This window comes from Leucoraja erinacea, chromosome 4 (assembly GCF_028641065.1).
Source record: "Leucoraja erinacea ecotype New England chromosome 4, Leri_hhj_1, whole genome shotgun sequence".
NCBI lineage: Eukaryota > Metazoa > Chordata > Chondrichthyes > Rajiformes > Rajidae > Leucoraja > Leucoraja erinaceus.
Genome location: NC_073380.1, coordinates 92,407,048 through 92,428,930, shown reverse-complemented (window position 1 = coordinate 92,428,930; position 21,883 = coordinate 92,407,048). Strand labels below are relative to the sequence as shown.

The 21,883-nt window shown below is 43.1% G+C and overlaps 1 protein-coding gene across 1 annotated transcript in view; it reads right to left on the bottom strand.

Annotated features, from left to right (window-relative positions):
* slc35b3 (solute carrier family 35 member B3) overlaps window positions 1-13,161 on the bottom strand; it is a 42,085-nt gene extending 28,924 nt beyond the window's left edge. The window contains exons 1-4 of the mRNA XM_055634793.1: window positions 12,736-13,161; window positions 12,474-12,595; window positions 2,411-2,565; window positions 361-468 (exon numbers count right to left, since the gene is read on the bottom strand). Coding sequence (XP_055490768.1) covers window positions 361-468; window positions 2,411-2,565; window positions 12,474-12,595; window positions 12,736-12,933 — 583 coding nt within the window. The 5' untranslated portion in view covers window positions 12,934-13,161. The remainder of the gene's footprint in view (window positions 1-360; window positions 469-2,410; window positions 2,566-12,473; window positions 12,596-12,735) is intronic.
* Between the last annotated feature and the right edge of the window lie 8,722 nt (window positions 13,162-21,883).

Here is a 21,883-nt window from a genome sequence, read left to right as displayed (position 1 = left end):
CCTTAATTGTACTCTAATTTTGTTTATATAATAAATGTTTATCTATCACTGCTTTAAATGTGTCATATTACACATTGAATTTAAAACAGTAGTTTTTTAATTTATGCAGGAAAATATTATATAATGGTAGATATAATGAGAATTGGACGGAAAGGAATTCAAGGGTTTCACCAATAGCACTGTTCAAAAGATGCTACTAAATATAAATGGATTATATTAGACCCAAATGCTTTTGTACACAGGTTCACAACTATTCAATAGCAAACATTATGACATCCTGGATGGAAAATATAGTCAGAAGTGATATAAAGAACAGCAAGAGTCAAGTCATTAATAAAAGTATTCTTTAATATGCCTTACCTACGAAATTGAAGTTAGGTGTCACTTTGCTATCAGCCAAAGTGAACCAAATCAGACCAAAACTCATGCAAAGTGCAGCAGATATATCTGTAAAATTGTAGCGTTTTCCTGTTGGAGAGATATAACAGATTACACAGATGACAGAAGAATGTACATTGGTGCATTGTTTTATGTAACAAAAAATCCTCGAATCATAAAACTTATAAGAAAACCAATATCTAATAAGTACACAAACAAAATATGTGAGATACAGATCAGTTTCAAAAATAATTGACCATGCAGCCTATTTAATAATACTAACGACTTTTAACACACCTTTGTAAAATTTTTCCCATATATCAGCTCGTTGGTTGGTTGGACCTCGCCCGAAGTCTCGTCGATCAGTGGGACAGGGAACCCGCCCGAAGTCTTGGCAGACGACGTAACCAGGAGGGAGCTGGAGAAGTCAGACACGAGGAGCAAGGGCCGGTAGGGTAATGCTTCCAGCGCCTTCAAGATAGGCTGGAGGAGGCGCCCCCGGGACAGAAAAATGGCCAGACATGGAGCGGAGAGGGACATTGATTCACAGGAACCGCTCCAGAACACCGAGGATGTGGGTTGACTGGACTTTGAATGATGGCGCAAAAAATGGTGGCGCCCACATGTGTAACATATGCAAAATGAATTTCATTGTGCAGTTACATGTGATAAAAATAAAGCACGATTGAACTATTGATACTTTAATTGTATGTAAAGTGTTATCCAGCTTAAAGTATAGAATATATATCAATGGAAAAGTTGATAGAAACAGTTTAGAAAATTGTTCCATCTTTCCACTCTATGCACAACAGAGATATTTTATTGGCATCCTGCCAACATGTAACTCCCTAAAAATTTGCAGATCATTTAACTCAATGTTACTTGCAGACTTTGCTGCGTTAATCACAATAACTATATTAAAAAAAAACTTTATTATCTAGGAAACATTTTGTGAAACGTTATATTTTTTCAAGCTTGCTTGTTCTTTTGGATAATCAGTCTTGCCAACGGGCTAGCAAAGTTTCAACTCATGATGAATATTTAGATCATGATGTTTTCATAATAAAGACAGCTTACTTTCAGCTCCAACTTCCACCCACATTCTCTAACATTCTCATTATCAGCTTTCATAACAGTAGCTCATCTCCCGAGGCTTGTATGTTATCCTGCACTGTCTCATTTACCCCATTTTCACTTAACCATCAGATATAAAAGTGCAAAGGAATGTTGCCAAGATTGGAGGATATTAGTTATGGGGAGGGACTGGTTATGCTAGGTTTGTTTCCCCTGGATATAAAGGAGGCTGCTAGGTGATGTGCTTCAGGTACATAAGATTATGAGGCATGTAGAATCATATGAGGCACAAATAGGGTAAATAGTCAGAATCTTTTTTCCCTCTTGCTAGGGATATCAGTGTGAGGGCACGGGTTAAAGCTGAGAGAAATGTGTTTTAACGGGGATTTTAAAGGAACAAGTCTTTTTTTAAAATGCAGGAAGTGGTCAATATCTGAAATTCAGTTGTGCTTGTGGTAGTGTCAAATAGAAGATGATATTCACAAGACATTTAGACAGGCTTATGGAAGGCATAGAAGGATGCAGTTCTAAAGTGGGCAAATATTAGTATTAATGGACATAAAAGCTGGCATGGACGTGTTAATATGAAGGGTGTGTGCTGTCAATTATGTGTTATATTCGAATCTGCAAAAATACCTCACAATACTTATCTATTTAACTAGCAGACTTCAGTGTAAATTTAAAATGAAGGGCCACCATATATTTTACAACTTGCTATGAGAGGTAATAAAATCCAAGAGTTATTTTACAGTGGTAAGCAAAAATTGTCTATGAATTGATATTTTAATTCAAAGGTTCACATAGAATTGCAAAGTCCACATTCACAAGAATGTGTTAAAATAGTTTACTTTCCCCTGGTGTAAACTGGACTAAAACTCAAAAGACAACAAAAATTCTCTTAGATAACATTGCATTTGAGGAACTGTAATATTTTAGAATTTACAACCCTTTTGTGTACCTTGTATGAAGACTCCTCCTATCATTACAGGAATCAGCTTGCAGCATTTAAAGATTATTTGAGTTGGATAATTCAGATAACCCAGCGAAGTATTTGACAAACCCATCGTTCCCACTGTTAGAAATGCTATGAGCATATACGTTTTCCAAGGGATTCTGTAAAATAAGGCACACATTCTGGTATTTTATATACTTTGTTCGTAAACCATAATATGTAACCATTGCTTAAACCGTCTCCCCCACCTGGTTTGCCAGGTGAGGAGGGGGCTGTGGACCCCCAGCAGGACCAAAAACAAGACCTGTCAAAGGGCGTATGAGCTTCCAGTGAGCCAACGGCCATCCACACTTCAGTAGAAGTTGTGATCACTGTCGTACATAGCATTGTAAGGCACCGTGCCTGTTGATGTTTTCAACGATGTAATGATGATTGTTTAACATGTTTAAATAGTACAGTATAGGAAAAGAACAATGTCATGCCATAGTAATTTTCAGTTCACAGGCTTTAATTAAAAATGCTTCAGTAAAATATTCAAATCTGCAAATACATAAATCACACTTAATCATAAAATATTATCTTTTGCATTGTTTATTTTAAGTTCATACTCATTGCACCATACTCAAAGCTTTTGTTTCCATTTTTTATTACAATTGCTTTGTAGGTTTGAATCAAGTCCAATGTCTTATTTCTAATTGCAAGTACATTATGTCCATGTTACCTGCTAACTTACTAGATCTGAACTGCACACTTGCATGTTCCAACTCGGGTATCATTTTAAACTTGCTCAAAAGGCACTAAAAGGGCATCTATGTTGTGAGATTGGTCCTGGGTCTGCATCAGAAGCACAGATGGAACCAGGATCTAGAATGCGGGTTGATGTGTCCAGAGCTGGGCTCCAGAGGTTGAGTTAGAACTGGAGTGGAAAGTGCAGATTGGAAATACGGACTAGAGTGTGGACTGACTGTGCAACCAGAGCCATGGTTTGCAGTGCTTGTCCTGACTTAATGAGTTTGTTATATCTATGGAGGTGCAATTACCAGTGATCTTACTGAATCTAAAACTTTATGTATCAATCGGAACTCTGTGCCCCCGCAATTCCTGCTCTTATTTATGTTTGAAATTAATTGTGAACAGTCTTGTGCAAATATTGAACCAAATTGAAACAATGTGAATTATTAAAATTAACAAAGTTGGATCATATTTAAGCACTCTCTGTATAATACATAGAAAATTGAGAAAAAAATGTAATAAATGCTTTTTCTTCTTCTTTGGTTAAGTATAGTTTGCTTCTAATTACATTCTGAGTCCCTTGAGAGACTTGCAGTCTACAGACGGGCAGATAGTGCTGAAAGTATTGCAGCATAATTTGAGTTGCTGTATGATTGTTTGCGCTAGGTATCTGCATGCTTTCACTGGTCAGGCCTTACTGCCTTCTCCCCGTGTTTGAGGAATCTTGGCCTTGGGACTCCAGTTGGATTATTGAGGAAAATATACCTACTGACATCCACAAGGCCACAACGGTGCTTTATAAGAAATTAAGTGCATGTATAATAATAAACACAAAATGCAATAGATTTCCAAAACATAAATATCTGCAATTAATGTTTAAAATTAATGCTACTAATTTCCTTTAATACAGGTGTCAGAGGTTATGAGGAGAAGGTAGGGGAATGGGGTCAGGAGGGAGTGATACAGTGCTCTCCATAATGTTCAGGACAAAGACCCACCATTTATTTATTTGCCTCAGTACTCCACAATTTGAGATTTATAATATAAATAATCACATGTGGTTAAAGTGCACATTGTCAGATTGTATGAAAGGGCATTTTTTTAACACATTTTGGTTTCACCATGTAGAAATTACAGCTGCGTTTAAAGATAGTCCCCCCCATTTCAGGGCACCATAGGGTTTGGGATACATAGCTTCACAGGTGTTTGTAATTGCTCAGGTGTGTTTAAATAACTCCTTAACGCAGGTATAAGAGAGCTCTCAGCACCTAGTCGTTCCTCCAGTCTTTCCATCACCTTTGGAAACTTTTAATGCTGTTTATCAACATGAGGGCCAAAATTGTGCCAATGAAAGAAGCCATTATGAGACTGAGAAACAAAGATAAAACTGTTAGAGATATCAGCCAAATCTCAGGCTTACCAAAATCAACTATTTGGAACATCATTATGAAGAAAGAGAGCACTGGTGAGCTTACTAATCGTAAAGGGACTGGCAGGCCAAGGAAGAGCTCCACAGCTGATGACAGAAGAATTCTCTCTATGATAAAGAAAAACCTCAAAACACCTGTCCGACAGATTAGAAACACTCTTCAGGAGTCAGCTGGGGATTTGTCAGTGACCACTGTCCGCAGAAGACTTCATGAACAAAAATACAGAGGCTATACTTAGTTAGCCGCAAAAATAGGATGGCCGGGTTACAGTTTGCCAAGAAGTACTTAAAAGAGCAATCACAGTTCTGGAAAAAAAGTCTTGTGGACAGATGATACGAAGATTAACAGTGTGATGGCAAGAGCAAAGTATGGAGGAGAGGAGAGAAGGAACTGCCCAAGATCCAAATCATGCCACCTCATCTGCGAAACACGATGGTGGGGGTGTAATGGCCTGGGCTTGTATGGCTGCTGAAGGTACTGGCTCACTTATCTTCATTGATGATACAACTGCTGATGGTAGTTGCATAATTAATTCTGAAGTGTATAGACACATCATATCTGCTCAAGTTCAAACAAATGCCTCAAAACTCATTGGCTGGCGGTTCATGCTACAGCAAGATAATGATCCCAAACATACTGCTAAAGCAACAAAGGAGTTTTTCAAAGCTAAAAAATGGTCAATTCTTGAGTGGCCGAATTAATCACCCGATCTGAACTGAATTGTGCATGCCTTTTATATGCTGAAGAGAAAACTGAAGGGCACTAGCTCCCAAAACAAACATAAGCTTACAAAATTCTTAAGGGGTTGGACAGGCTAGATGCAGGAAGATTGTTCCCGATGTTGGGGAAGTCCAGAACAAGGGGTCACAATTTAAGGATAAGGGGGAAATCTTTTAGGACCGAGATGAGGAAAACATTTTTCACACAGAGAGTGGTGAATCTCTGGAATTCTCTGCCACAGAAGGTAGTTGAGGCCAGTTCATTGGCAATATTTAAGAGGGAGTTAGATGTGGCCCTTGCGGCTAAAGGGATCAGGGGGTATGGAGAGAAGGCTGGTATAGGATACTGAGGTGGATGATCAGCCATGATCGTATTGAATGGCGGTGCAGGCTCGAAGGGCCGAATGGCCTACTCCTGCACCTATTTTTTATGTGAGCTAAAGATGGCTGCAATACAGGCCTGGCAGAGCATCACCAGAGAAGACACCCAGCAACTGGTGATGTCCAAGAATTGCAGACTTTGTGCAGTCATTGCATGCAAAGGATATGCAACAAAATACTAAACATGACTACTTTCATTTACATGACATTGCAGTATCCCAAACATTTTGGTGCCCTAAACACGACTGTAATTTCTACATGGTGAAACCAAAATGTATAAAAATGGCCTTTATTAAAATCTGACAATGTGCACTTTAACCACGCGTGTTTTTTTCTATTACAAATCTCAAATTGTGTAGCACAGGGGCAAATAAATAAATGATGGGTCTTTGTCCCAAACATTATGGAGTCTGAAGAGGGGTCTCGACCCGAAACATCGACAATTCCTTCTCTCCATAGATGCTGCTAACCCGCTGAGTTACTCCAGCATTTTGTGTCTACCTTTGATTTACCAGCAACTGCAGTTCATTCTTAAACATTATGGAGGGCACTGTGGATCAGCCATGATTGAAGACAGAGTGGACTTGATGGGCCGAATGGCCTAATTCTATTCTTATCCCCTCTGACATGACTGTTCCTTATATCATTTGCAACTGATCAAAAAAACTCAGTAAGATCACAATCAAATTAACGAAGAATTGCACAGCATAGAAATAGCTTTTTTTGCCCACCATGTTCATGCTGACCTTTTTGCTCATTGAGACTAATCCCAGAAGCTTGCTCCAGGCCAATATTGTTATGCGTTTCCTATTTAAGTGACTGTCTCTTAAACGTGGTGATTGTATCTGATTCCACAACATCCTCTGGTAGTGTGTTCCACTCACACTCATTTGAACAACAAATTCCCTCAAATCCTCTTGAAAATTCTGTCGTCTCCCATAAATTTGAGCCCAATTTCTTTCGATACCCTTACCATGGAAAAAGATTATGATTATGCCTCATCTTTTTAAATGTGTCTTATTAATTCATCCTTCAGCCTCAATCACTCCAGGAAAACATGTCCAGTTCCTCCAATCGTTTCCATAACAAAAATCCTCCATTCCAGGCAGTATCTTGCAAAATCTTCCCTGCATTCATTTCAGCGCAACCACATCTTTCCTATAGTGTAGCAATCAGAGCTGTGCACAATACTCCAAGTGAAGTTTAACCAGTGTTTTGTAAAATTGCAACATAACATTCCAGCTTTTCTATTCTGTGCCCTGACCAATGAAAGCGTGCGTGACATATGCCTTATTTACCATCCTATCTACCCCTGTTGCCACTTTCAAGTAACTATGGAACTTAAACCCCAAATCCCTGTTAATCAACAACCTTAGAACATGAACATTTACTACCCTAGTGAGAATGTATCAAAACATATCAACTCACAAATGTTGAAATAAAGTTCTATTTTCCAACCTACCTCACTGTCTACAGCTCCACACATTTCTGTGTCTTCTGCATGTTTGCTATCAACTTGATAGTCCCAGCACCAATCCCTGGGGTACACCATTGGTCACAGATTTACAAGCAGAAAACATATTTCCACCACTACCTCTGTCTCCTATTGCCAAGCCAATTTTTATTTATTTTCTTTTATTTTATTTTTCCAGCTTTTTTGTGTAACCTCCAATTTTTATTTAATTTAGCCAGATGCTTTGGATTTTGTTCTGGAGCTTCGCTAATTGTACGTGTCTAAATTGTAATTCTCCTAATGTGGACCAAGTCAGTGCAAAAGCTATAGGCAATTCAGGTGCAATTTAAGTGTGGTCCAAATCAGAATTCTGTTATCCACTGTATCGGGTTAAAAAGAAATTTGATAGTATCTGGCACTGCCTAAAAAACTTCTCATGCCCATGGATCAAAATCATTTATTTAGCATCAGACCTGCTATATGGCTGGAAAAGCATTGCTTGTATTGTGGCATGTTTCATTAAATGCTGGTTGCAGACATTGCACCTGTGAGGATCAATGCCGGCCGCTGTGAGAACTTGCAATAGATGAATTGAGAACACTATGTTAGTATTGACATATCTTTGCATTACCAAGGAAATAAAAAAAAGAAAAAGCTGGAAACATTTGTGGAAGGAAATGCAACTAAACACATTTTTTCATGAATCTTGCAAATGGAGATCTCAATCATTATATAGCTTTTATGGTGCTGGGGTGATCTATAATGTTGTTTCAATGCTTTAAACGGCAGTACAACACATCTAGCTCCCAATATTCTTATGTGCACCAAATTGATTATCATTATCTGTCTTAAATTTTAATGACCAGCACATTACCTTATTGAAAATTGATTTCATGTGCAATGGAAGCAGAGTCTCTTGACCAGAGTAGGGGAATTGAGGACCAGAGGACATAGGTTCTTGGTGAAAGGGAAAAGATTTAATAGGAATCTGAGAGGTAACTTTTTCACACAAAGGGTGGTGGACAGAAATATTTCAAATGTCATTAGAAACGGGAATAGTGCCGGAGGATTGGCATACTGCGCATGTTGTTCCATTGTTTAAAAAGGGGTCTAAGAGTAAACCTAGCAATTATAGACCTGTTAGTTTGACGTCATTGGTGGGAAAATTAATGGCAAGGATACTTAGAGATAATATATATAAGCATCTGGATAAACAGGGTCTGATTAGGAACAGTCAACATGGATTTGTGCCTGGAAGGTCATGTTTGACTAATCTTCTTGAATTTTTTGAAGAGGTTACTCGGGAAATTGATGAGGGTAAAGCAGTGGATGTTGTATATATGGACTTCAGTAAGGCCTTTGACAAGGTTCCTCACGGAAGGTTGGTTAAGAAGGTTCAATGGTTGGGTATTAATGGTGGAGTAGCAAGATGGATTCAACCGTGGCTGAATGGGAGATGCCAGAGAGTAATGGTGGATGGTTGTTTGTCAGGTTGGAGGCCAGTGACTAGTGCGGTGCCACAGGGATCTGTGTTGGGTCCACTGTTGTTTGGCATGTACATCAATGATCTGGATGATGGTGTGGTAAATTGGATTAGTAAGTATGTAGATGATACTAAGATAGGTGGGGTTGTGGATAATGAAGTGGAATTTCAAAGTCTACAGAGAGATTTATGCCAGTTGGAAGAGTGGGCTGAAAGATGGCAGATGGAGTTTAATGCTGATAAGTGTGAGGTGCTACATCTTGGCAGGACAAATCAAAATAGGACGTACATGGTAAATGGTAGGGAATTGAAGAATGCAGGTGAACAGAGGGATCTGGGAATAACTGTGCACAGTTCCCTGAAAGTGGAATCTCATGTAGATAGGGTGGTAAAGAAAGCTTTTGGTGTGCTGGCCTTTATAAATCAGAACATTGAGTATAGAAGTTGGGATGTAATGTTAAAATTGTACAAGGCATTGGTGAGGCCAATTTTGGAGTATGGTGTACAATTTTGGTCGCCTAATTATAGGAAGGATGTCAACAAAATAGAGAGAGTACAGAGGAGATTTACTAGAATGTTGCCTGGGTTTCAGCAACTAAGTTACAGAGAAAGGTTGAAAAAGTTAGGTCTTTATTCTTTGGAGCGCCGAAGGTTAAGGGGGGGGGGGACGATAGAGGTCTTTAAAATGATGAGAGGGATAGACAGAGTTGACGTGGATAAGCTTTTCCCACTGAGAGTAGGGAAGATTAAAACAAGGGGACATGACTTGAGAATTAAGGGACAGAAGTTTCGGGGTAACATGAGGGGGAACTTCTTTACTCAGAGAGTGGTGGCTGTGTGGAATGAGCTTCCAGTGAAGGTGGTGGAGGCAGGTTCACTTTTATCATTTAAAAATAAATTGGATAGTTATATGGATGGGAAAGGAATGGAGGGTTATGGTCTGAACGCAGGTGTATGGGACTAGGGGAGAATACGTGTTCGGCATGGACTAGAAGGGTCGAGATGGCCTGCTTCCGTGCTGTAATTGTGATATGGTTATATGGTGTATGGAACAAGCTGCCAGATGAGGTAGTTGAGGCTGGCACTATCCCAACGTTTAAGAAACAGTTAGACAGGTACATGGATAGGACAGGTTTGGAGGGATATGGACCAAATGCAGACTAGTGGGACCAGTGTAGCTGGGATATATGTTAGCTGGTGTGGGCAAGTTGGGCCAAAGGGCCTGTTTCCATGCTGTATCACTATATGATGTTTATTGTCCACAAATGCTACTACCAAAAATTACCGTGTGAAATGGTAACATTTTGGTTTATCCACTTTAAACTTTTTAGCGATAATTAGGCCATAAATTCTACTCAAAACAATTTCAGACGAAGCTTTGGATGACCTCCTCCACCGTCTGTGGCAATGCATTCCAGGTGGTCAAGATGGGGAGACATACCTCCAACCTCCTCACCCTGAGCACAGGATCCCCCCAGGGTTGTGTCCTTAGCCCCCTACTGTACTCCCTGTACACACATGACTGTGTGGCCAGGTTCAGCTCCAACTCCATCATCAAGTTTGCTGTTGACACTGTGGTGGTGGGCGTGATCTACGATAACGATGAGAAGGCCTACCGGGAGGAGGTGGCTGATCCGGCACTCTGGTGTCAGGACAACAGCCTCCTCTTGAATGTCACGAAAACTAAGGAGCTGATTGTGGACTTTCGAAGGGCTCAACATCCGAGGACGTACACGCCACTGGAGATAAATGGGACTACTGTGGATAGGGTGGGCTGCTTTAAATACCTGGGAGTCCACATCACAGAGGATCTGACATGGACAACACACACTGCCGCACTGGTGAGTAAGGCAAGGCAGCGCCTTTACCACCTCAAGCAGCTGAGGAAATTCAGAGTCTCTCTGAGGATCCTTCAGTGCTTCTACTCTGGGGCTGTAGAAACCATCTTGTCCGGCAACATCTCAATCTGGTTTGGGAACAGCTCTGCCCAGGACAGGAAGGCTCTGCAGAGTAATGCGTTCGGCCGAACGCACTATGGGAACTACACTCGCCCCCCCCTGCAGGGCCTATATACCAGAAGGTGCAGATCCAGAGCCAGCAACATATGAGGGACCCCAGCAACGGACTGTTCCAGCAGCTACGGTCAGGCAAGCGCCTCCGCAGTCACACTGTGAAAACGGAGAGGATGAGACGGAGTTTCTTCCCACAGGCCATCAGGCCTGTCAACTCCTATCTCCCCAGAGACTAATTTACTGTGTGCTGTGTCTTTTAAAAAAAAATATTCTAAAATGTAAATACTGGCTTTGTTCTATTGTTCGGTTGTTATTGCACAATCCGCAGGCATTGCCACTTTCATTTTACTGCACATCCTGTATGTGTATGTGGCAAATAAACGTGACGACTTAATTCACCACTGATTGATCATAGATGTGAAAACATCATAGATATGAAAGATGTCCATGCATTATGTAAGAACATAACCCAATCACCGGATGTTGCTGAACCAAAAATAATAACTGCGCGATAGGACGTTATTCGATATTTGATAAGGTCCCACATAGGAGATTAGTGGGCAAAATGAGGGCACGTGGTATTGGGGGTAGAGTGCTGACATGGATAGAGAAGTGGTTGGCAGACAGGAAACAAAGAGTAGGGATTAACGGGTCCCTTTCAGAATGGCAGGCAGTGACTAGTGGTGTACCGCAAGGCTCGGTGCAGGGACCGCAGCTATTTACAATATACATCAATGATTGGGATGAAGGGATTCAAAGTAACATTAGCAAATTTGCAGATGACACAACGCTGGGTGGCAGTGTGAACTGTGAGGAGGATGCTATGAGAATGCAGGGTGACTTGGACAGGTTGGGGGAGCGGGCAGATGCATGGCAGATGAAGTTTAATGCGGATAAATGTGAGGTTATCCACTTTGGTAGCAAAAACAGGAAGGCAGATTACTATCTAAATGGCGTCAAGTTGGGAAAAGGGGAAGTACAACGGGATCTGGGGGGTCCTTGTACATCAGCAGGCAGGTACCGCAGACAGTGAAGAAAGCGAATGGCATATTGGCCTTTATCACAAGAGATTTGAATATGGGAGTATAGGTCCTTCTGCAGTTGTACAGAGCCCTAGTGAGACCACACCTGGAGTATTGTGTGCAGTTTTGGTCTCCTAATTTGAGGAAGGACATTCTTGCTATTGAGGGAGTGCAGTGAAGGTTTACAAGGTTAATTCCCGGGATGGCGGGACTGACATATGCCGAGAGAATGGAGCAGATGGGCTTGTACACTCTGGAGTTTAGAAGGACGAGAGGATATCTCATTGAAACATAAGATTGTTAAGGGCTTGGACGCACTAGAGGTAGGAAACATGTTCCCGATGTTGGGGGCGTCCAGAACCAGGGGCCAGTTTAAGAATAAGGAGTAAGCCATTTAGAACGGAGACGAGGAAACACTTTTTCTGCAGAGTGGTGAGTCTGTGGAATTCTCTGCCTCAGAAGGCGGTGAAGGCAGGTTCTCTGGATGCTTTCAAGAGAGAGCTAGATAGGGCTTTTAAAATAGTGGAGTCAGGGGATATGGGGAGAAGGCAGGAACGGGGTAGATTGGGGAAGATCAGCCATGATCACATTGAATGGCGGTGCTGGCTCGAAGGGCCAAATGGCCTACTCCTGCACCTATTGTCTATTCGGCCCATCGAGTCCGTGTTGGAATGAAAAATGTTTGATTGAAAATATTTTGAACTACCATGTTACACAAAACGCCAAACAGGTTTAATAATCTCAACTACGTGGTTCTAAATGACTGTTGTTTACTTTTTAGATTTCATGTCTGCAATGGGGATTACCAAAACAGGAGCATAACTACAAATCAATTACCTCTTCCTCTTGTCCTGCGTAAATTGAAGCTCGATCAGTCCGAACGTGGAATAGAAAGCAAACTGCACCAGAGTTAGGTACCAACCGAAGGGTTTGAAACCTTCCAGTGAGAAAATGAGCTCCTGGGAACCAAGAGAAGGGATATTAATGCCAATGCAACAGTAGGCAGTGCAACAGGCGCAATCGGCACGGGCATGTGACACCGTGGCACAGACTTGTGCGGAACAGCATGCGGCGGCTGTAGATTAAACTTGCCAATGACCTGCATATATCCATAGACGAGATAGAAAACGAAGACCCCGGCCACGCAGATGGCAAACTGCATGGTCCTGGAGAAGTCGCTCAGGTTGAAGCCGATCACCCGCAGCTCCTCCGCCGACTTGATGTGCGGGGACATGGTGTCGGGCTGGTCGGGGACGCTAATGGAGATGTGCTTCCTGGAGCCGTTCATCTCAGCCATCCAGTGGGCCCCGCCCGCTCGCTGCCGTAGGCCTCGGGCTTGGAGTCACCGCAATAAACAAAGCCGAGCTGGTCGCCTTCGGTGAGCGTCTCACGGCCGCATCGTGAACACATTGAAGACTCGCCGTCCTCGCGGACAACAATGGCCGGCAGCGCAGCGCAGCGCAGCCACTTCCCCACCGGCGGGCGGGCGCGCGGACTGGCGGGCGGGCAACTGTCATCACCCGGGCAACGTTGCCGGCCGCTCCGCTCCGCCCACTCACTCACTCACTCCCCCTGGGCATTCCTGGCCCCACTGCGCCTGCGCAGGCACGGCGCCGGGAAATGCGCATGCGTAGTCGGTAGCCGACCGCCCTAAATGCTGCCGATGCGCCTGCGCGTTGCCGGCGCCCCCTCCCCACCATCGTGGCCGTGTCAGCACTGTCTGGTAAACCAAGTTCAAGTGAGTATATTGTCATGTGTCCCTGTATAGGACAATGACATTCTTGCTTTGCTTAAGCACACAGAAAATAGTAGGCATTTACTACAAAACAGATAAATGTGTCCATATACCATGATATAAATATATACACACATGAATAAATAAACTGGTAAAGTGCAAATAACAGAAAGTGGTTATTAATAATCAGAGTTTTGGCCGACCAGGACATAGAAACATAGAAAATAGTTGCAGGAGTAGGCCATTCGGCCCTTCGAGCCTGCACCGCCATTCAATATGATCATGACTGATCATCCAACTCAGTATCCCATCCCTGCCTTCTCTCCATACCCCCTGATCCCTTTAGCCACAAGGGCCACATCTAACTCGCTCTTAAATATAGCAACCACGTAAGCTACCAATAAGAATCAGTGAACTCTCTATCGGACTTCTTTCTTCTTTTGCATTTTGCATTTATCATATGATTCCTTTAACATATAGCAGAGGACATCCCTCTGTCTTTTAAATACGCTGCCTTTTATGCTTATAGACAGTTCAGGGAGAGAAGGGGTTGTTCTGAGAGCCGGGATACACGGGACTCAAAGAAATACACGAAATGCTGCAGTAACTCAGCGAGTCAGGCAGCATCTCATGGACAGGACGGTGATGTTTCGACGAGGAATCTTCTTCAGCCCTCGGGCCTTAGTTGGAGGGAGGAACGTGGGTGAGAAATTGGTCCCAGAGGTTTAGTTGCCCGGTCTGAACTTCACTGCGTTTCAGGCATAAGTATCAACAAATCTTCAAATGCTGGATGTGCCAACGTAATTGGTATGTTGTGAATTGAGGGGTGTGGATCATGCGTAGGCAGATGAGATTAGTACATCCTGGCTTAACGTAGGACACAGGAACTTGAAGGACTGGTTCCTGGGCTGTACTCTGTATTCTCCCAGGGACTTCACCTTGTATTCCACCTGAATAGACACAAATTGTGAAGGTAGCTCAGCAGGTTAGGCAGCATCTCTGGAGAAAAATAATAGGTGACTTTCAGACAGGGTCAGAATCATTCAAAACGTCAACTTTTCCTTCTCTCGAGTGAGATGCTACCTGACCTGCTGAATTAGTCCAGCATTTTGTGTCTATTATTGGTATAAATCAGCATCTGCAGTTCTTTTCTACACATTTTGTACCCCACCTGGTTCCATGTGTCCCTTCTCATCTGGTTCCACCTATTGTCTGCCAGCCCTGGTCTCACCCAAAGTTACTAGAGGAGCTCTAGTATCTTTGGTCTCACCCTTCCCATTCCCTCTGTACTGCCCATCACGGCATCACCCCTTCCAATCCCGATACAGGACCTTGAGCTGATATTCTGAGTATTTCTCTGCCTCTGCAGATGCTGCTTTGCCTGCTGAGTTATTCCAGCAGTCCTTTTTCTGTGGTTTGTTGTGCTGTAAGTTCCTGCCCTGTTAATCAAAACCACCCTGCAAGGAATAGGGAGCTGACCCCTCCTCTGCTTGGTGGTGCTGGAAAGTATACCTACCAATCACTTCCCTAAAATATCAAAATCAAACTGCTGGAGGAACTTGGTATTTATTTGAATGAAAACAACTTTATCTTATGTATCATTCCTCAGCTAAAAAAATCCAATTTGCCCAACTCTCCCCCAGAATCTCTAAAATGTAATCACTTATTACCTGTACTGTGATTGAAACTGCATGTGGGGCTTACTTTCCCCTGTCAACTATTGCATGCTAGTCTAGCATATCTACTCTTTTACGTTGTATGTTAGTAATAATTATAGGTGAGACATGGGAGGGAAGAAAGTGGATTTGGGGGAAGTAGAGGGTGGGTGTTTTGGGAGATTATTTCCCCCTCCCCCCCAACCTCCTTCGCCGTGACCCACCTGGGCTCCCACCTTTTTCTCCCATCCACTCGCCCCACCACCCTTTCCCCTTTTCCAGATTACTTCTCTATCCTTCCCAGCACTTTGACCCTTTATGTTGTCTCTTCATTCCATCCACAGATTCTGTTTGGCCTGTTGAGTTCTTCCAACAGTTTGTTTTTTCTCAACTATCCAGAGTGCCAGTTTAAGCACCCCATCCATGTAAGCTACCAATAAAAATCAGTGAACTCTCTTATCGGACTCCTTTCTTCTTTTGCATTTTGCATTTATCATATGATCCCTTTACCATGTTCCACCTCTTCAAATGCATTGTGCTTCTCTCTGCAACTGACTAGACCAATGTACTCCTGAAGTCAAAAGCTTTCCTCTTCCCTGTCAACCTCTGCCAAATTTTGAATCAAAAATAAACAGCATTATTGTTATCCCAATTCTGTGAAATAGTCGTGTCTAAGAGGCTTTTAGATAAGATACTAGACTAAGTGCAGACCCATTGGGTCTACTCCCCCAACGCAATATTCCACCACTCACCCATTCCCCCAACACAACCCGCTCCCCCAACGCAATATTTCACCACTCATGCATAGCCCCCAACTGCGCAGGCAGCCCGTCATCTCCCAGCACTCCCTCCCCCTCCTATTCACCCTCCCTCTTCTTTCCACTCTCATCCTCCCCTCACCCAATCCCTCCCTCACTTCTTCCTCCCTCTCCTTTCCCCTATCCTCAGTCACTCCTGCCTTCCTCCATAAAAATAAACATCTGCAGTTCCTTCCACCACAGGTCACCAACCAGATTCGCCCTCCGCCCACTCCGGCCCAGCTGCTGCTCAGCCCGTCCCTGCCCGCCCACTGCTGCCGCTCGGCCTGTCCCCGCCCTGCCCACCCGCCTACCTGCCTGCTCATTGCCTGCCAGGCCAGGGGGGGTGGGGGGAATGGAGTCAGTGTTCATCACGGTGGGCACTACGAGTTTCGACGAGCTGGTGGAGAAGATTTCCGAGAGGACCGTGAGGGTGAGTTACCGCAGCGGCGGCGAATGAGACGGACAGTCGCAGCCATTGACCCGGGTAGACGGGACTGCCATTACCGCAGCGGGCGGGGGAGAGGGGTGAGTGAGGGAGAGAGACGGGACCAGTGCCTCCAATTAACCCCCAACCCCCTGCAGCTGCCGCTAGTGGTGGGGAAAATGGCTCCATTTTGTCTTCTTACCAGGCATTCCTTGCTCCAATTACCTAATTGGTTGCAATTATAACACGCTCCCATAATTATAAATGTTCTGAGGGTAATTGTGAAACTGTTTACAATTTCATCTTGTATGATATTCAGTTTTCCCTATAATGGTATGCCCAATTCTCTCGTTTTGGTAAATTACTTGGGTGGGTTCAGGGGAAGGGGTCAGGTTACTTTGTCCATAAATTCTGGACTGGCTGGTGGGTCAGGACTGTGAAAATGGCTTAGTTTGTGAGAAAGGTGTTTGTCTTATTGGTCCCTGACACTCTGGCCAGCCTCCTCTTTGCCCTCTTGGATCCCTGAAATCTCCTGGACTTAAAAACCTCCGATAATTTCTAGGATCTTGGATGTTTCTCTATCCTCTAGGATCCCGAGTGCCCCTTTGATCGTGAAAGTTCTCTCTCTGACCCCTTCCTTCCATTCGTTCCCTTGTCGACTCCAATGTCCAATCCCACTACAAGTATAGCACTGTTTGGGTCTGGATCTGGATAGTCTGGGACTTAATTTCTCCCATTCCATTCTTCCTCAACATTTGCCGACTCCATGGTCCTAATTCAGAGCTTCGTGCCTCCATTTTAACCACATATTCAGTTTCCGATTTTACTGCAGGATGACTTTCCTGCCCACTACCATCTTTCCAATGGTATCTTATAGCTCTGGCCATTTGACAGGCACGGTTTTCCGACCAGTCCATATTATTAGTTCTGATTGATTCAGCCACGTTGGGAGAAAGACAGTTTGGCACAGCATTGCGGAGAATTTGCCCCACCCTGAAAATTTAGGTCACCCGATCGATCCAAGTAGAATTCCGAGAATCATTCCAAGAATTCATCTGCTCCCTCTCCCTTTTTTGGTTTTATATCTAATATCCTGGCTAAGTCAATTGGTTTCTGAAGAGCATACGTAAGGGCCGATAAAACTGCATCTTCTCTTACACCATTGTCGGCTATTACATTTGCTAATGCTTCATGTGTTGGATGTCCCAAAGTTGTTAGAAATCTGATGTGTTCGGTTGGAGTGATTATTTGTTGAATTGTAGCCCATAGGTCTCGGGCGTCTGCATGATACCCACGCATTGTAGTTCTTAAGTATTCTACAAAGGAAACAGGCGACTTCTTTCTACCAGGGATCTTGCTTAACACTGCCATCATCTCGTGGGGCTTCCATGGGGTATGGACGGGGAACTGCCTATGAGTTACTTGTTTTGCTTTTGTACTTTCTGCCATATCGGGATCTATCTCGGTATCTTCAATTATTGTCTCACTCCCAGATATATCTTCCTTTTCCCTAGGGGGTTCACGGTAGCTTTTAAATGACACCCTCCTATCTCTCGCTACTCGTCTAATTCGTCTAGGTTTAGGCTCGCAAAAATATTCTGGTGGCTGTACTATGTCTCTGATACCCTCTTACTCTTTAAATGCTGGGGCTACCTTCTTTGTTCTGCTCCTGGTATCGTGAGCCACTGGACTATCTGTCAATAGAGGAGTAGATAAAGTCAAATCATCTTGTGCTCTGATGGTTGCCATTTGTGAAGCAGACTCAAATGTGGAATCTGCAGGTGGTGTTAAAGGTACTGCAGGCTCTGGATATCTATTGTGTGCATAAATTATACAAGGTGTGGGTGGAGCCTGGTGAACGCAAGAGGGGCATGGTGGATGGAAGTTGCAAACACTTTCCCAATCTTCCAAATATTCGTCATCTCCCCCTTCAAAGACAATGCCAACCATCTGGTCCTTGGACTCTAAATTCATCGGTGCCAGTTTCCCCTCTGGAGATCTGTCTACTTCCCATTCCTAATGCTTTCTTATATCTCCACACCCTTCTCCCCTGGTGCCTGGAGGTCGATTTAATTCATCAATTTTAAGTTTTATTCCTAGTTTTGACATTTTATTTGTCCCAATCTGCAATTCTCATGACTTCTCTATTCGCCTTCTGTTCCTCATAATATGTTCCCCATAATCCTATTAACTCCTTCGCTACCTCACTATTACTATTTTGCCAAATAATTCACTCTATACACTTATGAAGTTATTTCCCTTCAATGTTCTAATGCCTCCCTTCAGCCATAATTTGTCCCCTAATCTCTTATTTAATGCTCCTGAAAAAATTCTCAACCTCTCAGCTTTCTGTGGAAATTCATTGCATATTAATTGCAATGGGCTTTCAGATTCTTCAGTCATATCCCACTCCAATTGATTTCCCATATTTGCAGACGATGGAAACAAACTCCTAAACCACTCATACCTCCTTAACAATTCACACTTTCCCCACAATCTCCGAGGCTATCAAACTCGCTCCCAAACTATGGCCAAAAGCTCCGTAGCGCGTCAACAGTCTCGCACTTCTCACAACACAATTGCCCAATCAATCCTTTCAATCGGGTACCCAAATTCCTCTACAGTTTCCCACAAATCCACACAATCTCAACTTCAACAATTTTAACAATCCTCAATCATCAAAAAGTTAAGGTGCTCCAGTGAAGAATCAGATACAGTCAAACACACTTCTGCAGCCAGTCTCCCTTTCCCAGAACAACCTTAATCTAAACACATCTTAATCTTAATATTCAGGGTTATACATCCTATAGAAAGGACAAGCAGGTGGGCAGAGGAGGGGGGGGGGGGGGGGGGAATTCAGTCCCTTGCGAGGGAAGACATAGGGACTGACGAGGGGTAGAGTCACTGTGGATTGAGTTGAGGAATTGTAAAGGGAAGAAGACACTAATTGGTGTTATCTACAGACCCCCAAATAGTAGCCCGGATGTAGGGTGTAAGTTGCAGCAGGAGTTAAAACTGGCATGTAACAAAGGTAATGCCACTGTGGTGATGGGGGATTTCAATAGGCAGGTAGACAGGGAAAATCAGGTTGGTTCAGGACCCCAAGAAAGAGAGTTTGTAGAATGCCTCCGAGATGGATTCTTAGAGCAGCTTGTAATGGAGCCGACCAGAGAAAAAGCAATTCTGGATTTAGTGTTGTCCAATGAACCAGATATGATAAGAGAACTTGAGGTAAAGGAACCGCTTGGAGGTAGTGATCATAATATGATTAGTTTTAATCTGCAATTTGAGAAGGAGAAGGTTAAATCGGAAGTGTCAGTGATGCAGTTGAACAAAGGGGACTATGAAGGCATGAGAGGGGAGCTGGCCAAGGTAGACTGGAAAGGGATCCTAGCAGGAATGACGGTGGAACAGCAATGGCAGGAATTTCTGGGCATAATCCGGAAGACGCAGGATCATTTCATTCCAAAAAGGAAGAAAGATTCTTAGGGGAGTAGGAGGCAACTGTGGTTGACAAGAGAAGTTAGGGATAGAATAAAACTAAAAGAAAACATGTATAATACAGCAAAGAGTAGCCGGAAGCCAGAGGATTTGGAAACTTTCATAGGACAACAGAAGGAAACAAAATGGGCAATACGGGCTGAAAAGATGAAATACGAAGGGAAGCTGGCCAGCAATATAAAGAAGGTCAGTAAAAGCTTCTTTAGATATGTTAAGGGAAAAAGAGTAGCAAAGTCAAATGTGGGTCCCTTGAAGGCAGACACGGGCGAAATTATTATGGGCAACAAGGAAATGGCAGAAGAGTTGAATAGCTCCTTCAGATCTGTCTTCACTAAGGAAGACACAAACAATCTCCCAGATGTACTGGAGGACAGAGGATCTAAGAGGGTAGAGGAACTGAAATAGATTTTCATTAGGCAAGAAATAGTATTGGGTAGGCTAATGGGACTGAAGGATGATAAATCCCCTGGACCTGATGGTCAACATCTCAGGGTCCTCAGGGAGATGGCTCTGGAAATAGTGGATGCATTGGTGATCATTTTCCAATGTTCAGTAGATTCAGGATCAGTTCCTGTGGGTTGGAGGGTAGCTAATGTTATCCCACTTTTTAAGAAATGCGGGAGAGAAAACAGTGAATTATAAAGAATTATAAAATAATTTTTAAGAAGGGAGGGAGGGAGAAAACGGGGAATTACAGACCAGTTAGCCTGACTTCGGTGGTGGGAAAGATGCTGGAGTCAATTATTAAAGAGGTAATAATGGGGCATTTGGATAGCAGTAAAAGGATTAGTCCAAGTCAACATGGATTTATGAAAGGGAAATCATGCTTGACTAATCTTCTGGAATTTTTTGAGGCTGTGACAAGTAAAATGGATGAAGGGGTGCCAGTAGATGTAGTGTATCTAGACTTTCAGAAAGCCTTTGATAAGGTCCCACGCGGGAAACTGGTGACTAAAATTAGAGCACATGGTATTGGGGGTAGGGTGTTGACATGGATAGAAAATTGGTTGGCAGACCGGAAGCAAAGAGTAGGAGTGAACGGGTCCTTTTCAGAATGGCAGGCAGTGGCGAGTGGAGTGCCGCAAGGCTCGGTGTTGGGGCCGTAACTGTTTACCGTATATATTAATGATTTGGAAGAGGGAATTAGGAGCAACACTAGCAAGTTTGCGGATGACACAAAGCTGGGTGCCAGAGTGAGCTGTGAAGAGGATGTTAGGAGGTTGCAGGGTGACCTGGACAGGTTGAGTGAGTGGGCAGATGCGTGGCAGATGCAGTATAATATAGATAAATGTGAGGTTATCCACTTTGGTGGCAAAAACAAGGGGGCAGATTATTATCTCAATGGGGTTAGGTTAGGTAAGGGGGAGGTGCAGCGAGACCTGGGCGTCCTTGTACACCGGTCACTGAATGTTGGCTTACAGGTACAGCAGGCAGTGAAGAAAGCTAATGAATGTTGGCTTTCATAACAAGAGGATTTCAGTATAGGAGTACAGAGGTTCTTCTGCGGTTGTATAAGCCTCTGGTGAGACCACATCTGGAGTATTGTGTGCAGTTTTGGCTCCTAATTTGAGGAAGGACATCCTTGTGATTGAGGCAGTACAGCATAGGTTCACAAGATTGATCCCTGGGATGGGCAATTATTGATCCCTACAATAATTATAGGCAGCATGGAGTTAATGAGGTGCTTGAGGAGTATAAAGAATGTAAAAAGAATCTTAAGAAAGAAATTAGAAAAGCAAAAAGAAGATATGAGGTTGCTTTCACAAGTAAGGTGAAAGTAAATCCAAAGGGTTTCTACAGCTATATTAATAGCAAAATGATAACGAGGGATAAAATTGGTCCATTAGAGAGTCAGAGTGGACAGCTAGCTGCAGAGCCAAAAGAGATGGGGGAGATATTGAACAATTTCTTTTCTTCGGTATTCACCAAGGAGAAGGATATTGAATTATGTGAGGTAAGCGAAACAAGTAGAGTAGCTATGGAAACTATGAGATTCAAAGAAGAGGAAGTACTGACACTTTTGAAAAATATAAAAATGGATAGGTCTCCAGGTCCTGACAGGATATTCCCTAGGACATTGAGGGACGTTAGTGTAGAATTAGCAGGGGCTATGACAGAAATATTTCAAATGT